The sequence below is a fragment of the Acyrthosiphon pisum genome, chromosome X (assembly GCF_005508785.2).
Source record: "Acyrthosiphon pisum isolate AL4f chromosome X, pea_aphid_22Mar2018_4r6ur, whole genome shotgun sequence".
Classification (NCBI taxonomy): domain Eukaryota; kingdom Metazoa; phylum Arthropoda; class Insecta; order Hemiptera; family Aphididae; genus Acyrthosiphon; species Acyrthosiphon pisum.
The window spans coordinates 90,621,769-90,643,831 of NC_042493.1; the positions used below are offsets into that span (position 1 = coordinate 90,621,769).

The 22,063-nt window shown below is 28.2% G+C and overlaps 1 protein-coding gene across 1 annotated transcript; it reads left to right on the plus strand.

Moving 5' to 3' along the window:
- The first annotated feature begins 10,217 nt into the window (after positions 1-10,217).
- LOC100168640 (leucine-rich repeat and calponin homology domain-containing protein 3) lies at positions 10,218-18,537 on the plus strand. The gene is made up of 12 exons (XM_001947066.5): positions 10,218-10,832; positions 10,986-11,130; positions 12,647-12,879; positions 13,161-13,297; positions 13,389-13,571; positions 13,644-13,723; positions 13,794-13,919; positions 17,160-17,250; positions 17,327-17,536; positions 17,603-17,740; positions 17,818-17,895; positions 18,014-18,537. Exons 1-12 carry the CDS (start codon positions 10,661-10,663, stop codon positions 18,152-18,154), a joined length of 1,734 nt encoding a protein of 577 aa, XP_001947101.2. The 5' UTR covers positions 10,218-10,660; the 3' UTR covers positions 18,155-18,537.
- Positions 18,538-22,063: the final 3,526 nt, after the last annotated feature.

Here is a 22,063-nt window from a genome sequence, read left to right on the forward strand (position 1 = left end):
ATCTAAGTTTGTCCAAATTTGAACATAAATAACTGTAAAGAAATCTGTGGTTTTATATTTTTGTGATTTTTTGATTACAGAATAAACTATTTACGTGGAGCATTGTTTTAAATTTTTAACTACGAAATCATTTTTAAATTATAAATTTGATAAATTTTGTCAAAAATCGAACTTTAGATGCTTATAAAAAAAATGGGCATATGTATTTTTAATATTTTTCAACTACTCTTTTTAACCCAACAAATAACATTTTATTGAAATTATTAGAAAAAAAAACTAAAAAATTGAGAATTGAAAATTTCCGTAAATAGCTCGAAAAAATTCAAAATATTTTAGAAGTTTTATCAAGTATAGGAAATGAATGAATAAACATATGATATAAATTTAAAGTGTCTACGGTTATTCGTTTTTGAATTACAGAAAAATAAGATAATCGCAATAGGTACATAAGAAATCGAGGTAATATGCAATGTTGTAAAAATATCAACTTTAAATACTCAAACAATTTAATTTGACTTTCTTGCAGGCATTTTTTTTTGTTGATAAAAGACAAACTTGTGAGGAATATTGTATTAGAATTTCAAATCTTAGATTAAAAAAAAATTTATGAATTTCTAATCCAAAATAATTTGCAATTTTCGTGATTTTTACGTATTTTGTGAAGATTTGAATCTAAATACTTACAAAATATAATAATTGTGATTATGTATTTTTAATATTTTTCAACTACTATTGTAACAATATATTAAGAGCCTTTTATTAAACTTTCAAGCTTTTTTTTACCAAATAAATACAATTTTATTTATATTCATAGAAAAAAAAACGAAAAAAATTTGAAAACGAAAATGTCTGTAAACAGTTTAAAACAAATCAAAATATTTTGAAAATTTTATCATATATAGAAAATGATAATATAAACAAACAGTGAAAATGTTATGTACCTACGGTTATTGTTTTAGAGTTACACCAAAAACCAAAATTGATTTTGTCAAAAACCGAGTTTTACGTGAAAATTAAAATAACTATGTATAAAATATCCACACTGACAAACCATCTCCACTCAGAATCGTTTTTCGTATAAGTATACAATGATATTATATCATTCAACTCAAATTTAATACCATCCTTTATAAAGTGATCCACTTGTCACATACTGTACAGTAGACTAGTAGAGCGACATCTACTTACCAACCTTTTTATAGTTTAAACTCGTGCATCGTAATACAAGGTGCCTTTTTAAAGGACGCCATACCCACATGCGTTCTCTCCGTCTTACAAACGTGTACATGGAAAATTGTACGTTCTGAATAATTCATTTAACTCAGGTATGTATGTAATATAAGAGTGAATTCAGTTATTCTCATTACAATTTATTGTAAATTGTTTGTGCATTTTAAAATACTCTGAATAAGTAGTTCACTTGAAATTAAAAAATATAAATTTTTAGATGAGTATTTGAAGTTCAAGTTTTTTTGATAAAATTGCATATTTAAAAAATAAGAATAATGATTTAAGTTTTTTTGTTATGATTCAACAATATTCCTGGGGACTCCAAAATATTTAGATTGATTTTAAGCTATTTGCTATTTACACTGTATAACACAACGCCTATTATTAATAGTATTAATATACTCAATAAAACAAATGAGTAATGACTATAGATTATAATATCAATATAAATATATAATTAAATATACTATTGGTAGTTAGATATTAATATGGGCTGACCGCACAGAATCGTTTTTCGTGTGCTGCATAATGATTTACATTTAATTCAAATATAACACACTAATTACAGTGACCTACTATACAGCGGAGCGGTTACCTACTTACCCACTTTTTATTTTATTATCTAAAGCCACTTGTTTTTTTCACAAAAAATGTTCTGATCATCAACTTTGAGGAAGATTTCTGGTAGCAAATTTGATATAATTGGTACTCTGGGTAGTGGTGTCGAACTAAAATTTAATTGGTTGGAGGGACAAACATTATTTCTCATTATAATACCCACCACCTTTTGCAACATATACCTTTTATATTTATTCTAACCATATGTACTTATTTTATAATGTCAGAGGGGTACTCACTACCCATGGATTCCCAACCACCGAAAGAAAGGGGGATGATTGCCCCTCTTGGGTTATAGGTTCGGCCCCACTGACTGCGGGTATACATTTTCTAGTACTTTTTAAAATAATTGGAAAAACAATAACAAACTATGAAAAGTATTTTAAATTTTAATATTATTAAAATTAACGTTTGGTCGGGTATTCTTATTTTATTTTATTGTATTCACTTTGTTAAAGCTTTAAAATGAAGTAGGAAGATTGGAATGAAAATAATATGTGATTAACATTATTACTAGTTTATTATATATTTTTTTTATTTATTATTATTTAATCAATGCATTTTTATAATAATATGTTATATCGGTTTTTCAGTTTTTGCTTTTGTTTTTATTTTAATACCGGCTCATGAATACATTGGTACGTTTACATGGTAATTGGTAACGTTAAATCGGTCTTAAGCCCACAGCACTCGATTTTTTACTGATAGTTTCAGTTATTTTATTTACCAGTACAGTAACAATATTAACCATTAAACAGCTTTAACATCACCACGTAACACATTTTGTTTTTAAATATATTGGTTATTGGTTTTATATCTGAGTATCGGGAGTCAGGACATCAGGTACCTATTGGTAAATGGTGGTATCCGCTCAACCATTTATAATCATGTTATTTTATTTCGATACCAGCGTCCCGGTAATCCAATTCTACCTCTGTCCTCTATAATATTTATTAATATTAAAATATGTCATAATAGTAAATACCAAAATTATAATAATTTATTTATTAAAAACTTATTTCTTTACTACCCTGAACGCATTAGGCGTTATAATATGAACACAATTTGTTGGAAAATGGTATGAAAAATCATTATATAATAATAAGTCTTTCACCGATATTTTCAGTACTACAATAATAGTAGGTACTTACTACCTACACTCGTTTTAATCTCAGTTATTTTAAGATATATTACGCGTTCGAGTTACCTAACACTCTTTCGTATGCATAACGCGCGCGAAACATAATACATTTTGTTTTAAAATAAATGTCATTCAATATAATATTATACACCATCGCGTATGCGAATCACATCATGTACCTTTATATTTTATATATATATTTATATATATTATGATATAAATTGATATTATGATTGCATCGTTGTGGCAGTCAGTGGCTAACTAGAAGCAACAATAATAATAAATAATAATCATATTCCTATAGGTACCTACTAGGTACTTACAATATTGCAGCAGCCGAGAATATCAAGAATCGAATATAATATTATACACACAGGTATAAAATAGTAATAAATAATAATATAAATTTTAATGAAAATAAATAATGGAAGCGCGTTGTATGCAAGTATATACTATGTATAATATAGTATACCTATATAATATATACATATTACATATATAGGTTTATGTTCTTAACCCGTTAACGTATTATTTTATTTTCATGCGTGGAAAAATACGGTGAATTAAAATTTATAATCCACTTCAAAGGCGAATTCTTGTTATGAATAATCACATTATTGTGCGTTTTCTGGAAAAAATTTTGTTCTAAGATTTTAATTTGTGTTTCTTTAATCTCGAACAACACAAAAAATATAGTATATTATATTCATACATCCTTGAACTGTGTAGGAAGCTAAGGTTACTTTTTTACTCACCCAATTATAGACGTTATAAAAATCATTCTCTTTATGTTATTATCATTATTTTATTTTGCGTGTTATTAAAACGTATTTAGGTACGCACTTCCATTGTTCATTCTATTAGAAATGTTCCACACTATATTATTATCGTACGTATAATGACAATATCCGACATCGTTTTTTTACTCGTCCTTATAGTAATTTCGTCCACTGCAGGTCTTCTTCAAATATAGCCACCAGCGAAACAAAAATATCAAAATTAAAAACAAAACATTTAAGTACGACCGAGCATGAAAATTTGTATCACGTAGGTACCTATAGGTACTATACGAATCGTGGACAAAAAAAGCAATTCATATAAAATTTAAAAATAGCAATTTGGTCGAAAGAATATATGTCTCATATGACTCATATATATAGCTGCTGCACAAGCTCATTCATTTAAAGATGATATTTTCAGAGAATGTTCAGTAATTTTATTTTTTTTTACACTCATTTTATCGACTTATCCTTGATACTATGTATAGTGTATACAATTGTATTTTCTGGAAAGAAAAATATTTTGGTATTATTATATACCTAAAATACATTTATACAATCAACAAAGTTTACTTATCAGCACTGAATTCTCGTATAACATATTTCTGTACTATAAATTGGATGTTTAAAATATCCTATAAAAGAATATGATAAAGAAAAAAATTGTTTACCATGGTGATGAGAAAAAATATTCTCTCGAAGAGAATATGCTCTACTCACATCCAGTGTCAGCATGGCATATACATATAATATAACATTATCGAAATTTTAGAATAAAAACTAAAAACATTTTTAAACTTTTTCAAGCGTCTATATATAGCTTAAAAAGAGACAAAACATTTTGAAAATCGTATCATGTATATAAAATGATAAAATAAACATTTGTAGAAATTGTAAAGTATCTACGGTTATTCGTTTTTGAATAATTACAACAATAAAAGAAAATCGTTCGATGAAAAATCGTCAATTTACAAGTGAATATTCAGCGCCGTAAAAATTTGAATTTCTAATACTCATAAAAAATTAATGTTAATTTCCGATATATTTTGCTTTAGGTAGAAAAACTTAGGAGTAATCTTGTGTTAAATTTCAAGATCATAGATATAAAAAGAAAATTTTTCGTAAGCTACAAATTAATTTGTCAATAGGTAAATATTGATTTAGACGATTTTTGTCAACATTCCAGGTTTAAACACTACTTTACTTTTTTATAAAAAAAAATAAAGGTATCGGTTCCAAATCATTTCGATACCAGTTCCAGATAATTAGAAATAATTATCAGGTAGATACCGAAAAGTATAATAATTTTAAGTAAGTACCTATCCGGAATGTGGGTTTAATGAATAGTATGAGAAAATTAGTACAGAAAACTCATATTATGATCATACATAATTTGTACACAAAACAGTAATACCATTAAATTATGATAAATAAAATAAGTTTATTTTTGAACCTAAAATAACCTATTTAATTAAAAAATGCCGGCTAGGTTACGGTACTTTATTTGTTAAATAAAGGCTTTGGTTCCAAGTTCAGTTCTTAATATTTTAAAGGTTCTGGTTCCATAACCGGTTATCTTAGGTTCGGTTACCCAGTCCCTGGTGCCAAGGTAGAATTACATAAAAATAAGTAATTATTTTTTAAATGTATTAGTTGGTTTTGCGTCATCGTTCATATAGGTATTATTCTATGAAATTTTTATTGTAATGACACGTTAAAACTATTAAATCATCTTATTTAAATAGGGTAACATTTTACTAGGTAGTTTATTTCAAATATAAGAGTTATATCTTTTTATTCTTACATCGTTAATTTTCAACATTATAGGTATACCTTATTATTGATGTTATTTCTTAATCGTAAGTAATAACTAATAGATATTATAATTTTTAAATAAGATTTTTTTCCATTCATTATTAGAGCCCAACAATCAAGTACCTATGGGCCTTTGATAACCTTAATATATTTTTTTCGTAATAATATTTTCAAATGTGTAAGCTATAATAGACAATAGTATAATATACCTAATCAATGTTGTTTAAGCTAAGTAAAAAAATAACTAATTTTGAATTCTATCGATACCTAATCGCATTTATGTAAATACAGAAATTCGGAAATATATAATATATTATTATTTACAACGATTTAAAACCGTTTACTTTAGAAAGTGAGCAATATTTGGAAAACAAAATACCCAGCTCATCATAAATATTTAACTGTTTAGGTAGGTACTTATGATATATGATTTACTGTTTTAATGTTTTTATAATATATATACGTTTGCCGTATATCCTTTAATTTTAATCCATGTCTACTCAAATACACAGTTAAACAATATAATAAACAATAGTATGATGTAAAATAAATTTATTGTTGTAAAATAATTTTAAAACCAGAGAGACGATTTGCAGGTAATTTCTATAGGTAGGTATTTTTTTATTATTATGTATGTAGAGCCTTTTAGTCAGGGGCGTCATTTGCGGGGGGGGGGGGGGGTTGCAGGGTGTACATTTGCACCAACTTTTTTTTAAAACGCCTTCTTTGGCCTGCCATCAATAAATTTAAGCGCCGATATACCTAAGTGTTTTATGTTATATAACCTATATTTTTTCAGTATCAAAAAAAAATGTATTGTACTAATGTTTAATTTCCAAGAATGTTTGATGTGGTTTAGAGGTCCTACAATATTATAATTGATAAAATTATAACAAAACATTATGAAGAATGGTACCCATAAAATACATTTCTGGTTTTATTAAGCTGGCTATATTATATATTTTGATTATGCAGAGGGAAAAAATGTGTTGATTAGGTTTTACTATTTTATTATTAAGGTGTTTTATACCCATAAATGTATTTACCAAGTTTAAATACCACTGTAACACTTGTATCCACAATATAAAATAAATACATTAAAAGTACCTACACATAGTCCTTCAAAAATAGTAACAATATTGTAATATTTTCATACTAATATATGTAACATATTAAATAAAAATCTTGTACAGTTTTTATCCCCACTTAACCCCCCTCCAAAAAAAAAAAAAATGTTTTGTATGTGGCCTGGTAAAAATTTGAATGGCCTGCAAACATTTTGGCATCAACAAAAAAAAGTTGAAATGACGCCCCTGCTTTTAGTTATATTTATTAAATACGACAAAATAACTATCTAATTCTTTAAAATAGATTTATAGAATAGATTTATAGATTATAGAAATAAAATAAGTAGGTAATTAACTTGAGTTAACAGAATAGGTAACTAGTAAATTAAAATATTAAATGATTAATGTTCGTTATTTCTACAAATCTAAAAACACGTTATATAACTTGGGACACACATTTGTCATTCAGGGGACACACTTTGATTTTCAGGGGACACAAAGTGTGTCAGGGGACACATTATTTTAGCCCCTGGTTGAAATAATGCTTCGATTTTCAACATCAGTATCTTGTTCGATGGGAAAGTGAATATTGTTGGTGCATTGGAGAGGTCAAAATCTAAAAGTCATATAAATCAATAGTTTTCAAAAGTGCCGGGAATAACAACATACAAATTAAGGAAAAACGGGAATATTTTTACGCAAAATGGGTTTTCCACAAAATCGATTTTGGTTTTTGGTTTTTGGTGTAACTCTAAGACAAATAAACGTATACCTATACATTAAGTTTTCATTGGTTGTTTATATTTGTATTTCCCATACACGATAAAATTTTCAAAATATTTTTGAACAGTTTAGGAACATTTTCTGTATATAATTTTATTAGACTTTTTTTCTATGAATGTCAATAAAACTTTATTTGTTAGGTAAAAAAGCTTGAAAATGTAATACAAGGCTCCTACAATAATATTGTTACAATGACATTTGAAAAATATTAAAAATCTTTGATAGAAAATGAATTAGCTGTACCACTTTTTGACTATATTAAATTATCATTTTTATCTATAGGTAATATCTATCTTTAAACTAAGAGTTTTTTTAGTTTTTTTTTTCGTGTTAAATATTTAATTAATTGGTTATTGACAATTTACTATTCACTTAATGATTTAACGTTGACTTAAAAAAGTCAATTTAATTTTTTTATTAACTTACCAATTGCAATAGGTTTTGGAATTTTTCATTAGGTTAGGTTATTGTTATTGAAGTGATTGTGGCTTTGTTTTCGTTTTCTTCGGACAACGATTGAATAACAAAACGGAAAAAAAATCGGGGAGCTTATGCTGTTGTACCTATAGTAGGTAGGTGTCAAGTGTACCTTGTCAGTCGTCATTGAGGGGTCACTGTTATTGATTTGTTAAATTTTAATTCAATATGATAAATCGTTGTAACTTGTAGTTATACAATGAAAAACGATTCTGAGTGGAGACGATTTGTAGCCATGTAGGTATATTGTTAATATTGCTAGGTAAGTATTTTTTTTTCGATTAGTTATAAGGTATGCGTATTTTGAACTAATTTTTGTCAAGAACAAATCCCATATGTTATACCTATTACCTATAGGTACATAATATTATTATTTATTTCTTTATTAATCCACTTGTATACAAGTAATAATATAAATATACATACATACCTGATATATATTTCACTATTTCAGATTAAAACTGGATAACGCATAATGGCATGATTAGGTTTGTATTGTATAGCACTAGGTATAAATCGGGGGTTGTATTTCTTATATTTTTGTAAGAATAACTTATGATTAGAGTTAGGATGTTGATGACTTTTGCATTTTTTTCCTTTTATTCTGTACAATGCTATCCTAGCTAAAAATTTGTTTCATGCTCCCTTGATGCAGAATATTCTAATTTTATTTTGCATTTTTTACATTTTTAGCTATAAATGCATTTTTTTTGTTTTTTAACGTCATTTTTCAACATTTTTAGGTCATTTTTTCATCTTTTGGGGCATTTTTTGTACTTTATATACAATGTGGGGCATTTTTCACAAATTATAGATTTTAGGGCAAATGTTACACCCAAGTTAAGAAACAAATTTAATTTGTTTAAAATCTAACTTTGGATTTGGACTATTAGTAAACAATAATTTTAATATTATTATTGTGGGGTTTTCGTTACTATTAGGTACACCCATTATTATACCCATATCTCTAATAAAAATTATTATTTATAAATAAGTTTTTTTCACTTAATTAGTATTTTAAATAATTTTTAAGGTCATTTTTTGAAGTTTTTAGGGCATTTTTGCACTTTTTTAGGGCTTTTTTGCATTTTTTTTAGGGCATTTTTGTATGTTTTTTAGGTCATCAACATCCTAACTCTACTTATGATGAACCTTACATTACATATTTACATTTTTAGGCCATAACTATTCAAATTGAAAATTTTATATTATCTAATACCTACATTTTTAATTACAAAGAAGTTTATAAATCATCATGATTTCAATGAATTTTGTCAATAGCATAAAACGAGCTAAAATACGTTTTTTGAAAAATATTTCAAGTCTAGAAAATTCCAATATAAATATATTTGGTGAAAATTCGGGTCTCTACAGTTATCTATTTTTGAATTACAACAACAACAAAAAAAAAAAATTATTTATTTTGAAAAGTAGGTACGCTAGGTACAAGGAATTTTGTGCTTTTGGTCCCCCAACTCCCAATGTTCCAAATAGTTGAAATTTGTTACCATAAATACTATACTCTCTAAGTTGAAAGTGGAAGCATTATTAATGCTAAAAAGGTGATGATAGAAACAAAACAAATTATAATAAATAGATAAATAAAAATAGAAAAATACACATAATTTACAATCGATCCGCTCAGAATAAAATATCATTAAAAATAAAACATTTTACCTAGGTACTACGAACGCGTTGCATGTGTACCTACTACGTTGCCTACTTACAGTGAAAAAAAAAATTATAAATAATATTATAACTAAGGAATAACTAATGCTGGTAATATCACGGCCCGCAACACAATGGATAATAATATTATTTCGTGCCGGAGGATAATAAATAATAATAATACTACTGTTAGAGGGTTATTCGTTTGGGTCGACTGCTATAGCGAGTAGCGACCGCCATCATATACAATATAATAATATTATGTATTATAGAGGAATAAATACTGTAATAGGTAGGTATACAATAATCATATTTTAATCCTATAGGTACGCAACTGCCTAAACGTATAGGTAAGTAGGTAGGCAGGTACCTAGGTATACTTGACGCAACAGCGGTTGGCCACTTGGCCGTTTTAAATTATCGCGGTGCCTTGGCCGTGGAACTAGAATAATAAAAATAATAATAATAACAATAATCGTATATTATTATCATTATTCCTTGACCTTATCACACGGGTCTTATCACGACGACGACGACGACGACGGTTTGCGTTGTGCCGCGGCGATCTCCCGTAAACAAATTTCCCTTTCCGGTCGCCGACCCACCCTCCCCACCCATCGGCTACCACACGACGACCCGGCGATACGTTGTCATCATTAATAATAATAATAACATTATGACTCTCGGCCGGGGTCAACGAGTGTGTTGATAACGCAAATTTTCCGATATTATTCCGGACTCGGTCGTCTGCCAATCCGTTCGGTGTCGTTCGTATTTCACACGAGCGTAGACGTACAAGTCACGCGTCCGCCCGCTTACCAGTTACCTTATACCTGCGACTGTTACACCGGGAGCAACTACCTAGGTCGTCGAGCGATTAGCATTCATTCCGGCTAGCGTCCGACGGTCGGACCGGCGATGGCGCTCTGTTTGTTTGACGTTTCCGACTCCGGACGACGCGTCCATCGCACGGGTCACCGGTGTCCGGTCTCGTAGTCCTCTTCAAACCACCGCTGCTCACTCACCTATGCGTCAGCGTGCGTCGCCGTCGATCGCCGTTCGCAGCTCGCAGACACAGCACGATGGATTGCGCGTCGACTCTGTATTCCCATCGCAACAACGGACTGATGACCAGGTCGCTGGAGAAACTGTTGGAGGACGCACACCTGTGCGGCGAGTTGAAACTCGGCGGCCGCAAACTAAAGGAATTCCCGGTGACGAATAAATACGATTTGTCCGACACGACCATCGCGGGTACGAGCGAACAGAACCAGTATAATAATACTGTTGTGTACCTATAAAATATGTTCACACCCGTCACTGACCGCCTTAATGCCTTTGAAATCGTTTTCCCAATCCTCAAATGATTAACCATTATACCTAGTGATATAGCTCGTTTGTTTTCAGATCTCTCTAAAAATTGCTTCACACACTTTCCAGCCGAGGTAATCAAATTCTGGTCATTAGAATCTCTAAACCTGTATCATAATGCTATACGATCGATACCAAATACAGTCACATCACTTCAATCATTGGTGCATCTTGATCTCAGGTTGGTGGTTATTAAATTCAAGCATCTAAAAGTTTTTCTGCCGTTAACTTCTGATTTATGACAATAGTTATTATTACCTATTATTATCTAGATAGTCATTTTTTTTTTTTTTTGATTTACGAGTCACAGATTTTAACGCTTAGAATGTTTTGAAAATAAATAATTTTTTGTTATTGTGTACCTATGTGAGTTGCAACTTCTTTCTAATATTGGTTGATAAACAAATAACACTATTGAATTTACAAACAAACATATTTTGAATCATTATTGTATTTATTATGGATAACATCTGCCATCATTTTTTATAACTCATATAAATCATAAAGTAATCAGAATTTAATACAAATCATTAAGTAGTACTTTGAAGCAGTAGGTACATATTATTTTATATCTAAGCATAATTTTAATGACATAATTTGTTTGTAAACTACAATTTTAGAAGTTTAAATATAAACCTACCAATGTTTTATTTAACAAACAATTTAACCATTCTAATTCAATTGATACTTACTATAGCGTATTTTAATTGTAAAGCATTTTTTAGCTATAAATAATGGTGATATTTCATTGATGATTTATTAAGCATGTATAGGAATCAGGATGAATTTTCTTGTTGGTTCAATTTAACCTAAATTAGAATATTCAAAATAATTTACAAGGGCATATATTATTTTTAGTATTTTCATATTTTGAGGTTAAAAGATTATTTATTAATTAATGTAAAAGCTTAACATTTTTAGTGAACCTTATCTAGATTTAAAGTTTTAATTAAATATGCATTACATAATTATCTATTGAAAATCACTACCTATTAACTAGAGCAAGGACTGTAGTTTAACATTATAAATACCAAATAAAAAAAAAACTTCTTTCACAGTGTTAAATTTTTATCAATTTAATTGTATATTTTCTTTCAAAATACAAGTAAAAAAAGACACTGCTCATTCATCCAATTTTGGTATGGTAAATAAGAGCATTAATAAATTGTCGTTTAATATTAAAATCTCTATAATTTATTTTGTTTTAATTATTTTCTATTTTTCTGCTTTAATGATGTTGATGACAAACTAACTATCTATCTATAAAAATACACAATTTTCACCAAGTCAAAATATGAGTAACTACAATTTTTAACATTTTTATTTTCTTAAATATAAAACGTGTTTTTACTAAAATTTAATTACTTACTAGTTACCTATCTTACATAATAATACCAAAATATTGATTTATGGATGAATAAAAGTCCTTGATTCTTCAAGTCTATGGTACAATTTACTTAGATTAACATTTAAATATACATACCTATAGAAAATAATATCAATAACCAGTGCAGCATAAAACTATCATAAATATAATTTAATAGAATAATCAATGGTATAATAATGTAAAATAAATATGTTATCCAGGCAGTTAAAATATGTTTTATTTGTTCATAGGTAGTTATGATTTATCTGAATCTTAACCTGTTACATAAAAAAATATATGTGTATTCATATAGATGTAATATTTTTTATAGTCGGAACCGTTTAACATGTCTACCATCAGCTATGTGTCAGTTACCTCTTGAAATCCTATTATTGTCCAATAACAAACTTAAACAGTTACCCACCGAAATTGGATTCTGCAAAACTCTTATTGAGTTAGATGTAAGCTGTAATGTGCTTATTAATTTACCACCACAGTTGGGTCAACTATCCTCATTAAAATGTTTAAACGCACAAAATAATCTACTTATTGAGTTACCATTAGGTAAGTAAAACATTATTACAATAGTTTCTAACATTTTGTAGTTGAATAAAAATTCTCCAATACAAATAATTTTTGAAATTTAATTAATATATATTTTAAGCCAAGTAAACTAATTAATGTATACAAATTATACTTGTAACAATTTTAATTTGGATTAAAACTATTCAGCCAGCAAAATAAAAAACAAAATAAAAATTGAAATATTTAAAACATTATAAAAAAATATTGCATAATATACGTCTTAAAAAAGTTCAAAAATTAAATTTTCAATTTTTTTACAGAATTAACATATATAAAATTAGCAAGATTGAATGTCAGTTTGAACCGAATATCATCTTTACCTGTTGAATTGCGATTAATGTCATGTCTGGAATGTTTGGATGTAGCCAATAACCCATTGGTGTCCCCTCCAACTGCTGTAAGAGTGTATATTAAAAATCAGTTGACAATGTTTAACAAAATTATATGTTATATTTCGAATACTATTATAGCTTTTTTAAATATCATAGGTTTGTATTAAGGGTCGTATTCATATATTTAAATGGTTGGAATTGAAAAGCATTAAAGAAGGCCGAAATCGAGGATCATCGTGGAAGTTCAACTCTCTTAAGAGCAATAATCATAGTTTAGACAGCAACATGGACAGTTTGACTTTATCTGAAACAACTAGTCTCGTACATTCTTCAGATGAAGTAGGTGTACCACCCAGTATTAACGTATTGGCTTATAAACTATTATTACTGATTACTGAATTATATTTTTAGGGTGCAAATGGAAGCATGGAATATTTGAACAAACCTGATAGAAAACATAGGGAAACAAACAGATACAATAACAATGCAAGGTATTGTAACATAATATTAATGTTTTAATGTGATTATTTTTAACAATTTGTATTACAATTTTATTTGTAGCCCTGAAATTGTACATGTTAGTAAAAGCAACGGTAATATGTCAACAAATGCAAATAAAATATACTCTAGCAACAATAATGGTATCAAGGTAAATGATAAGCCAACACATCACACACAAAGCTATAGGTAAGTAATACAGTTAAGAAGACGTTACAATTGCATACATTGTCACTGTCTTACAAGTGCGTAACATAGTAATTTTTACACTCAGATCACGTTTACCTCTGTTAGTTAAAAAATTAAAGTGAATTGACCTCTTATAAAATTTAAAGATAAGATTATTATCCAGGCAACAACATAGGCTTTTTATTATGTTTTAATTTTAATGCTAGTTATGAGTATTTTAAGATGTACAAACAATTTACAATTTTAAAATACTCATAACTTTCTTTAAAATAATAAAAAGCCTATATCACTGTGTAGATAATAATCTTAGTTTTAAAATTTATAAGATGTCAATTCACTCTAATCTTTAAACTAACGGAACTAAACATGATCTACTGAACGTAAAATTTGCTATATAACGCACTTGCAAGACTGAGACAACAAATGTCACTGTAACATCCCCTTAAAAACGTATAATATAGCAAATTAAACGTTGTAAATAATTTTAACTCAGTTATTTTGAATTTAATAGCTAATTGACCTATTATCAAATTTAGAAGTAAGAGTATTATCTAGTTAACCTCAGGCTTTTTTTTTTAGATTTTATGCTCAAACAATTTACAATTTTAAAATACCCATAACTTGTTTTAAAATCAAAATCCAAAAAAACAACCTATAAGTAATGATTATAAATGCTATAGATATCCAATTGCTGTACAAAATACGCTACGCTAAATCTACTATCAATCCTGATGTTAGTATCCAGAACTAACCACATGGATCATATAAACTCTCAGCCTAGCCTGTTCTGTATAGAAACTAGTGATGGGTATGAAATCTGGTTTCTTCGAAAATCTGCCAAATCCGAATTTCAGATTTTGAAATTCAAAACTCGGATTATCCGATTTTAAAATCCAAAACATGAATTTTTGGATTTCAAAATCCGAGTTTATCATTGCAAATTTCTGTATTCTAATCATATAACTTTCATTACACCACTTTTTAGTCGGTCTTTTAATTCTCGCACAAGATGAATGATCGTGGTATAAATAAGCTATCTCAATAATTGGTAAACATTTAAGTCTCGCATATCATTATTTTTGGAGATATGACTAATAATTAAAGTGTATGATATGTATTGTATTTATGATATCCGACTTATATATTTAATATTACGCAAAAACTTGTGTGTGAAATTCTTCATTGGTTTCAACAGTTGTATTATTTTTATATCACCGGATATCAAAATTTTGTTTACAGTGAAAACTGTCTAAAGCAAAATCGCATGGGACCAACAAAAAATTCCGCTTTAAGCAGTTTTCGCTTTATTCAATAAAACGGAAAAATTCCAAATTATTCAATTCAAATAAATACCAAAGAATATTTTTCAAATTATTGTTTTAAATAATATAATTCATTAAAATTAAACTAAAATATAGGTTTTATAATTCATTAAATTTAAACTAAAATATTATAGGTTTTTTATTACATATTATTACACACTAAGGCAATTCAATATGACCATTCTTCTTTAAGTCTATTTTGAGTTTTAAGAGTATCGTAAACCTGAGTTTTTCCACAATTAAATACATTTTGTAATTGTTTTACTGAATGTCCTTTTATATTCATATTGATCAGTTGATATTTTTCATTTAATGAAAGACACTTATACAGGGTGTGGCAGTCAAACCCGACGATTTAAAATGAACTGGTGGGCGTGGCTAAAGTGGTTGAGATTTCGGGAATGTTCTTATCGCTTTTAAGTACCCGGAATTTGGTTATCTTGGAGCATTTGTCGAGTGAACAGCGTGCGTTTGTGGTAAAAGCGTATTAAAAAAGTAATGATATATGTAGTAGTAATGTGTGGCTAACCAAGGAAGGCATTTGCCTGACACTATCTTTATAAAATGAAGTTTTTAAATATTATAACATAAAATTCCAATTGTGTACTTTTTATTTGTTTGGCGAAAAATTAATAAAAAATTGTTTTTCTATTTTTTTATTTTTTCAAATCGTCGGATTTGACTGCCGCACCCTGTATTTTGGCATTTTAATATTTAATATGATTAACGGAAGATAAAATTAAAAGTGTATGTACGACTGTTGGTGTAAGACTGTTTTACAGTTACAAAGAAGAAAGTATTGTATCGTTTATGCGATAATATACATTGTATATATTATATTGTACGAATATGTGTAGAACAATTTTATCTTCTTTATCTATCACTTTTTAATGATGTACATTGTACATATGAATATCTATATTTTATACCTTATTTTTGGTTTATAGTACACACGCACATTTAATTTTTCCGGTTTATGCAAGGTTTTTACTTGTATGGGACTTACAAAATTGTTCCGTTTTCGCGTTAAGAATGTTCTGTTTTTTTTGAGGTTTGGCGTCTATATAAAACTATAGGAACGTGCCGGGACCATAGAAAAATTCTGTATTAGATAGTTTTCCGTTTTATTCAGGGTCGGCTCTAGACAGTTTTCACTGTATATTATATATTGTTTCTTATATCAATATATACTATTGTACAAAAGAAAAACATACTTATTGGTAAATAAAGTGTGTAGACTTTTATAGTATGCTTCTAAGTTTAAACTCTAATTCTTGCGATAACATGGTGAACAATATGTATTGTAGTAAGAAATACCTACGTGTTCACTGCACAGTACTCAATAAGCACTAATTTCACTAGGCACAAACAACAACTATTTCTGGTTCTTAATTTTTTAATCATGGCTCTAATTAAAGTACTAATTACAATAAAATTAGTGTTAGAGTACTAAAATATATAAATAACATGTTCAAAATATCATTTTATTCAAGAATGTGTAATTATTTTGTATTTACTATCAATAATTCTTAAAAGAGTTCTAATTCAACGTTTTCAAATCTAAAATTCAAAATCTAGATTCAATGCAAACCCCGGATTTTAAAATCCAAAATCCGGGTTTACAGTAAAATTAGGATTTCGGATTTCAAACTCCAGCAAATCTGGATTTTTCCCATCACTAATGTAAATACCCTGGTATCACTAGTAGATGTAGCATAGTGTATTTTGTATCGCAGTTGGACATCTATAGTATCTATATTGATACTAAATGGTTTAAAGTTCGCTAGGTAATATTCTTACTTCTAAATTTGATAATAGGTCAATTCACTCTAATATTAATCATAACAGAGTTAAATTGATTATTCAGGGTACGTACAATTATTTTTATTGTTTACAACATTTCTTAATTATTTTACAGAGAATACAAAGAGTTCCTTAAACAACAACGTGCCCAAGAATCTATTTATAAAGGAAAAGTTCAAAACCCAGACAATAATTATGATCAAAAGGTTATATCAACTGTCAAAATGTTACAAAAATATTCCTTTTTTATTTTTATTTTATTGTCTAATTTATTATAAACAGGATATCCGTCCATACACTAAACCAAGTACACCTGAAATTGTAACGACTCCAGTCAATAATTTATCATTACCAATGTCATCAAATCCTACTAGTCCAAATGTTTGGTCCAAGAATAACACACAAATCACTAAAAATAAACTTCAGTTCACAATGAAACGGGAGTATGATAAAGCAAGAGAAGAGGCAGAACTTGTGAAACAACTACGTAATGTTAGTGTTCGCATTATTTCTTTAATTGTTCAACCATAGATTAAAAACTAATTTGTTGTATTTCAGACTATTGAATCACGCTTAAAAATGTCTCTACCAAGTGAACTGTCACCGGCGCTTAATGATGGAGTTGTGCTTTGTTACTTAGCAAACCACGTTAAACCGAGATCTGTAGCTAGCATTCACGTACCTTCACCAGCTGTGGTAAATATTAATAAAATTAAATGCTAAAATGTATCCAGTAAAATTTATATTGATCTAATTTATTTAATTACCTATAGCCCAAACTTACCATGGCTCGGTGTAGACGGAACGTTGATAATTTTTTGGAAGCATGCCGTAAAATTGGTGTGAATGAAGTAAGTAATTGCTAATCAATATGTTAATTTTGTCTATGTTTAATAACAATGTGGTGTATACAAAAAATTATGTATTGTAAGCATTAATTTAATAACAACAGCGTTAAATTTTTTTTAGAAACTGATTTGTTGTGCTGTGGATATTCTGGAGGGAAAAGGAATTGTTCAAGTTGCCATCACCGTAGCTGAACTTTTGAAATTCCATACAACGAAAACGCAACCTCAAACTGGACACGTGCCATCACTTTTAAATGTATAAGAACAACACTAATGGAAACGATCTATGAATGAAGAAAATGTGACTGACTGTTATGCTCATAAATGAAATGCTAATGTGGCATTGAAGACTGTTTTAATTCACCTGTTAAGCATATAAAAATCCTCAGAAATTTCATTATGAAGCTGAGTTAATTTTATATATTTTTTTATAATCAAAACTATATCGATCAATTAAAACTCAAATTTAGTGTACACTACTTAACATTTTTTATCGAGCGTATATTTAGTGTTAATTTATTTTTAGTCATTTTGTTGACAAAAAATAGTTATTTATTTATTTATTCTAAACTTCCTATAGAGCCTGTGTTAACAAATAAAGTTTCGCCATTCCTAAATAAATTGGCTGTATGTTATTCTAGTTAAGCTATTGTTTTTTTTTGCATTTTAATTTTAAATTTTATTTTACTAAATTATTTTTTTTTGTCATTTTTATTTATTTATTTTTTATTATATTTTCTATATTTACATTCTAAGTTTTGTAACAAAATGGTATACCTAGTAGTTAACCTGAGACTTTCGAATTTGTATACTTTAAACAGAAAGAATTTATTTTAGGCAATAATTTCATATAATAATATGTATTAGTACAAAACAATAAATAATAATATATAAGCATTATTTTATTACTTTTCAAAACATTTTTATTCAAACATTGATTTCAAACTGATTACCAAAATTAACTACAATGTTTTTAGATTAAGTATGAAATAAACATTAATTATTCAGAAAATTATAATTAGTTCTAAGCACTAATACATGTTTAATACAGAATTTTTAGTACATATTTATAATAAAAAAATTATGATTTAAAAATATTTTGTGTTGGTATTGTTTTAAATATTTGTTGAAAACAGCCAGAGCCATGATTAGAATATTGTCTCTAAGCATCAGTACAGTGTGAAATGTGTTTGTATTTTTTGTTCAGGTGATTGAAAAATTGAGTTACCATTGTTGTATTGAGCACTAGATATATGATATACAGTGGCGTATCTAATGGTCGTTAAGTTGGAAAATTACAATGGGTTACTATAGAACACTGCGGAGCATGCAATTTTTGATCCACACCCGAAAGCAGTGAAAGCTTTTGTCGGCAACAGAAACATCATCCCGGGGTTGTTCAGGATTTACCGTGTGGCCTCGCTGATGTCGCATCTCACGAGAATGGCCGGTCCAGACTACAGACTGCCCTCCAACGTGCCACTCAATACATTAACATCATGGTTAAGGACATTATTACGCTTCAAAGAACATGCTGAGGCTTAAGCAAGAGCCAATCTATGGGTGCTAGTCAAGCATTAGTTAGTGCTTTGCTAGACATTTTAATTATTATTGTACCAACATTTAACTGTCCCCTGTATATATATATATATATATATATATATCTATAGATTAACTTAAGGTGCTGGCATGTGCTACTTACTACAAAACATAAAAATAATTAGAATTCAAAACTAGGTTAAGATAATATAACAAAAATTGTAAAGTTAAATCCTAAGTCAGTAAATATTATTTGGCCATAATAATTATGTGTCAACATAGAAACCTAGGTTAAGCTATGTTATATAAGAGATAATAAAAAAGAGAAAGTGGTTCTTTGGCTGTTATTGTATAGTACAGTACTAACCAGTGTTAATAATGTGCTTATGTTTTAATTGTGTATGTAAATAATAAATGTCATATTTTATTAGTATACATTGAAAATACCGAATAAGCGTATTCAACACCATTATCCTCTAGAGTAAAAAAATCTACGCCATTGGTGGGCACTACGTACCAAAGTCCATAAGAGTGTATCAAACAATTAATGTTAAATGGATGCATTACAATATATTATAAGTTTTTTAACTACGTAATATAATGATAATTTATATACATTTTGTCATTTACAGAAAAATTTGCCTAACGATGAAATAGTCACAAGAAGAAGTTCCAAGTATTATACAAGTGATATGGTCATAACCCAAGCTCTTACAGGACACTGATGTTTTAGCCTTTCAGGCACTACCTGCACTAGATGAAATGCGCCCTGATGCTGCGTACATTTACTGCCAACACCCGTGGGACACTGCAGAGCACAGAATTTTTGATTTTACTCAGTGGGATTCGCCCCGGATAGCAGTGATTGCGTTTGTGGGTAACAGAAAAATCACCTCGGGGACGCATGGATTCTTATTTCATGAAAATTACTGTTCCAGACTACAGGCTGCCTCTCAACGTGCCACTCAGTTTTTTTACAACATGGTTGAGGACATATTACGCTGCAAAGAACAAGACGAGAGGATAAAGGATAGCTGTGGCTGAAGCTAAAGCCAATATATGGGTAGCCACCCCTACCAATTGAGCTATCCCACAGACAAACATGGTCTAGAGAACGCGAACACAGGCCGGTGGGTGGGTGTTTGTGATACCTGGCTGGGAATAGGATCAACAAACAAGACTAGACCGGCCGACTACACTTATATCATCAGTTTACCTTTTGTAAGGCAATTGTCTGTTGTGTTTTGCAGATTATGTATATTGTACGCTATTTTAGTCCAATTTGTAGACATCAATAAAGGATGGCAGCAAAGGAATAGTATTATTTATACAAAGCTCTCCTCTGATGTCTTTAAGAAGGAAAAATAAAAATAAAAGCAAAACAATAGTCAAGATAATGATTTAATAATGTGTTTCCTGATGAAAATGACCATATTATTATGGCACTTTTGAGTTCAATAAACTACATACAAATAAAGTTATAATTTAAAATAAAAATATGAATGTAAATATATAAATTGAAAAAATGTACAAATAGTATTTAGGTACATATTAATTTGTATACTATGAAGTCCAATAATATTGTGTAATATACGTTATTGTAATTTAATTATTTTTTTTCAGTTCTTATAAATTTATAATTTTGAGTTAAATTATATTTTGAACAGTAACTTATTTAAAATAGGTAATATCTATTTACTTGTCTAAACAGTAAATTCATCTTTAATTGTAAATCTAATCAAGACAAAATTAGTTTGATACAATTATTCGATGACATAATTTATTATTTAAAATTTTGTAGTTTAAATACTGCTCTAATCTTTATTTTAATTTGGTTAATATAATTATAATTGGATTAATTTACCATTATAACCATTGCAATAATGTATAAAGGATGTTTTTATCAAATATTATTAGTTAACTATGTATATACATAATAATATGTTTTAATGTAACAATTATTTTTTATGCAAACAATATAATAATGTAAACTTAAATTAAGAGAGTAACAAGTCAGATACTTATGTTTAATATTTTAATATTAGACTGCAATTTGAGATGGAACTTCCATATACAAAATATTAATATGTGCTTACGAGCTATTATAATATATAAGTTATATTGTTTAAAACTCTCTCCTCAGATACCATGAAAATTGTTTACTTATCACTATATCAATCTATCTTACACTATGTGATAACTAGGGCTAGGATTTTGTAGCATTTGCATTTTCTTTCATAGTACTACAGGACATAGCTAATCAAAAACAAAATTCGATTCATTCATCACAGAGTTCAAATATGTGATTTTGATTTTGCTTTTTTTGCATTTTCTTATGATATTCGTTAATAGATGCTTACTTGGTACTTTTTTGTCAGTTTATTAGCTTTTTAATTAGTTTTTGTTAATTATACGCATATTTTACATTTTTAGAACATTTACGTACATATTTATCTAAATTATTATTTATTAATTTATTTTAATTTTATTATTATATATACTTATTTCGTGATTTCGTAGTGAAATATTATCGCCTTTATCGGAAAATATTTCTGAAAATAGATTCTTAAATGTTTGTCAAAGTGATTACCGAGTGGGGAGTAGTGGGTTACGTATAATACATTGAAATTTA

What these genes read in the sequence shown, in the direction of transcription:
- LOC100168640 (XM_001947066.5), top strand. Translation starts at nt 10,661, where the DNA reads ATGGATTGCGCGTCGACTCTGTATTCCCATCGCAACAACGGACTGATG. An exon ending in ACTTATTGAGTTACCATTAG is followed by an intron (nt 12,880 to 13,160) that starts GTAAGTAAAACA and finishes ATTTTTTTACAG; the next exon opens with AATTAACATATATAAAATTA. An exon ending in ACGTACCTTCACCAGCTGTG is followed by an intron (nt 17,741 to 17,817) that starts GTAAATATTAAT and finishes AATTACCTATAG; the next exon opens with CCCAAACTTACCATGGCTCG.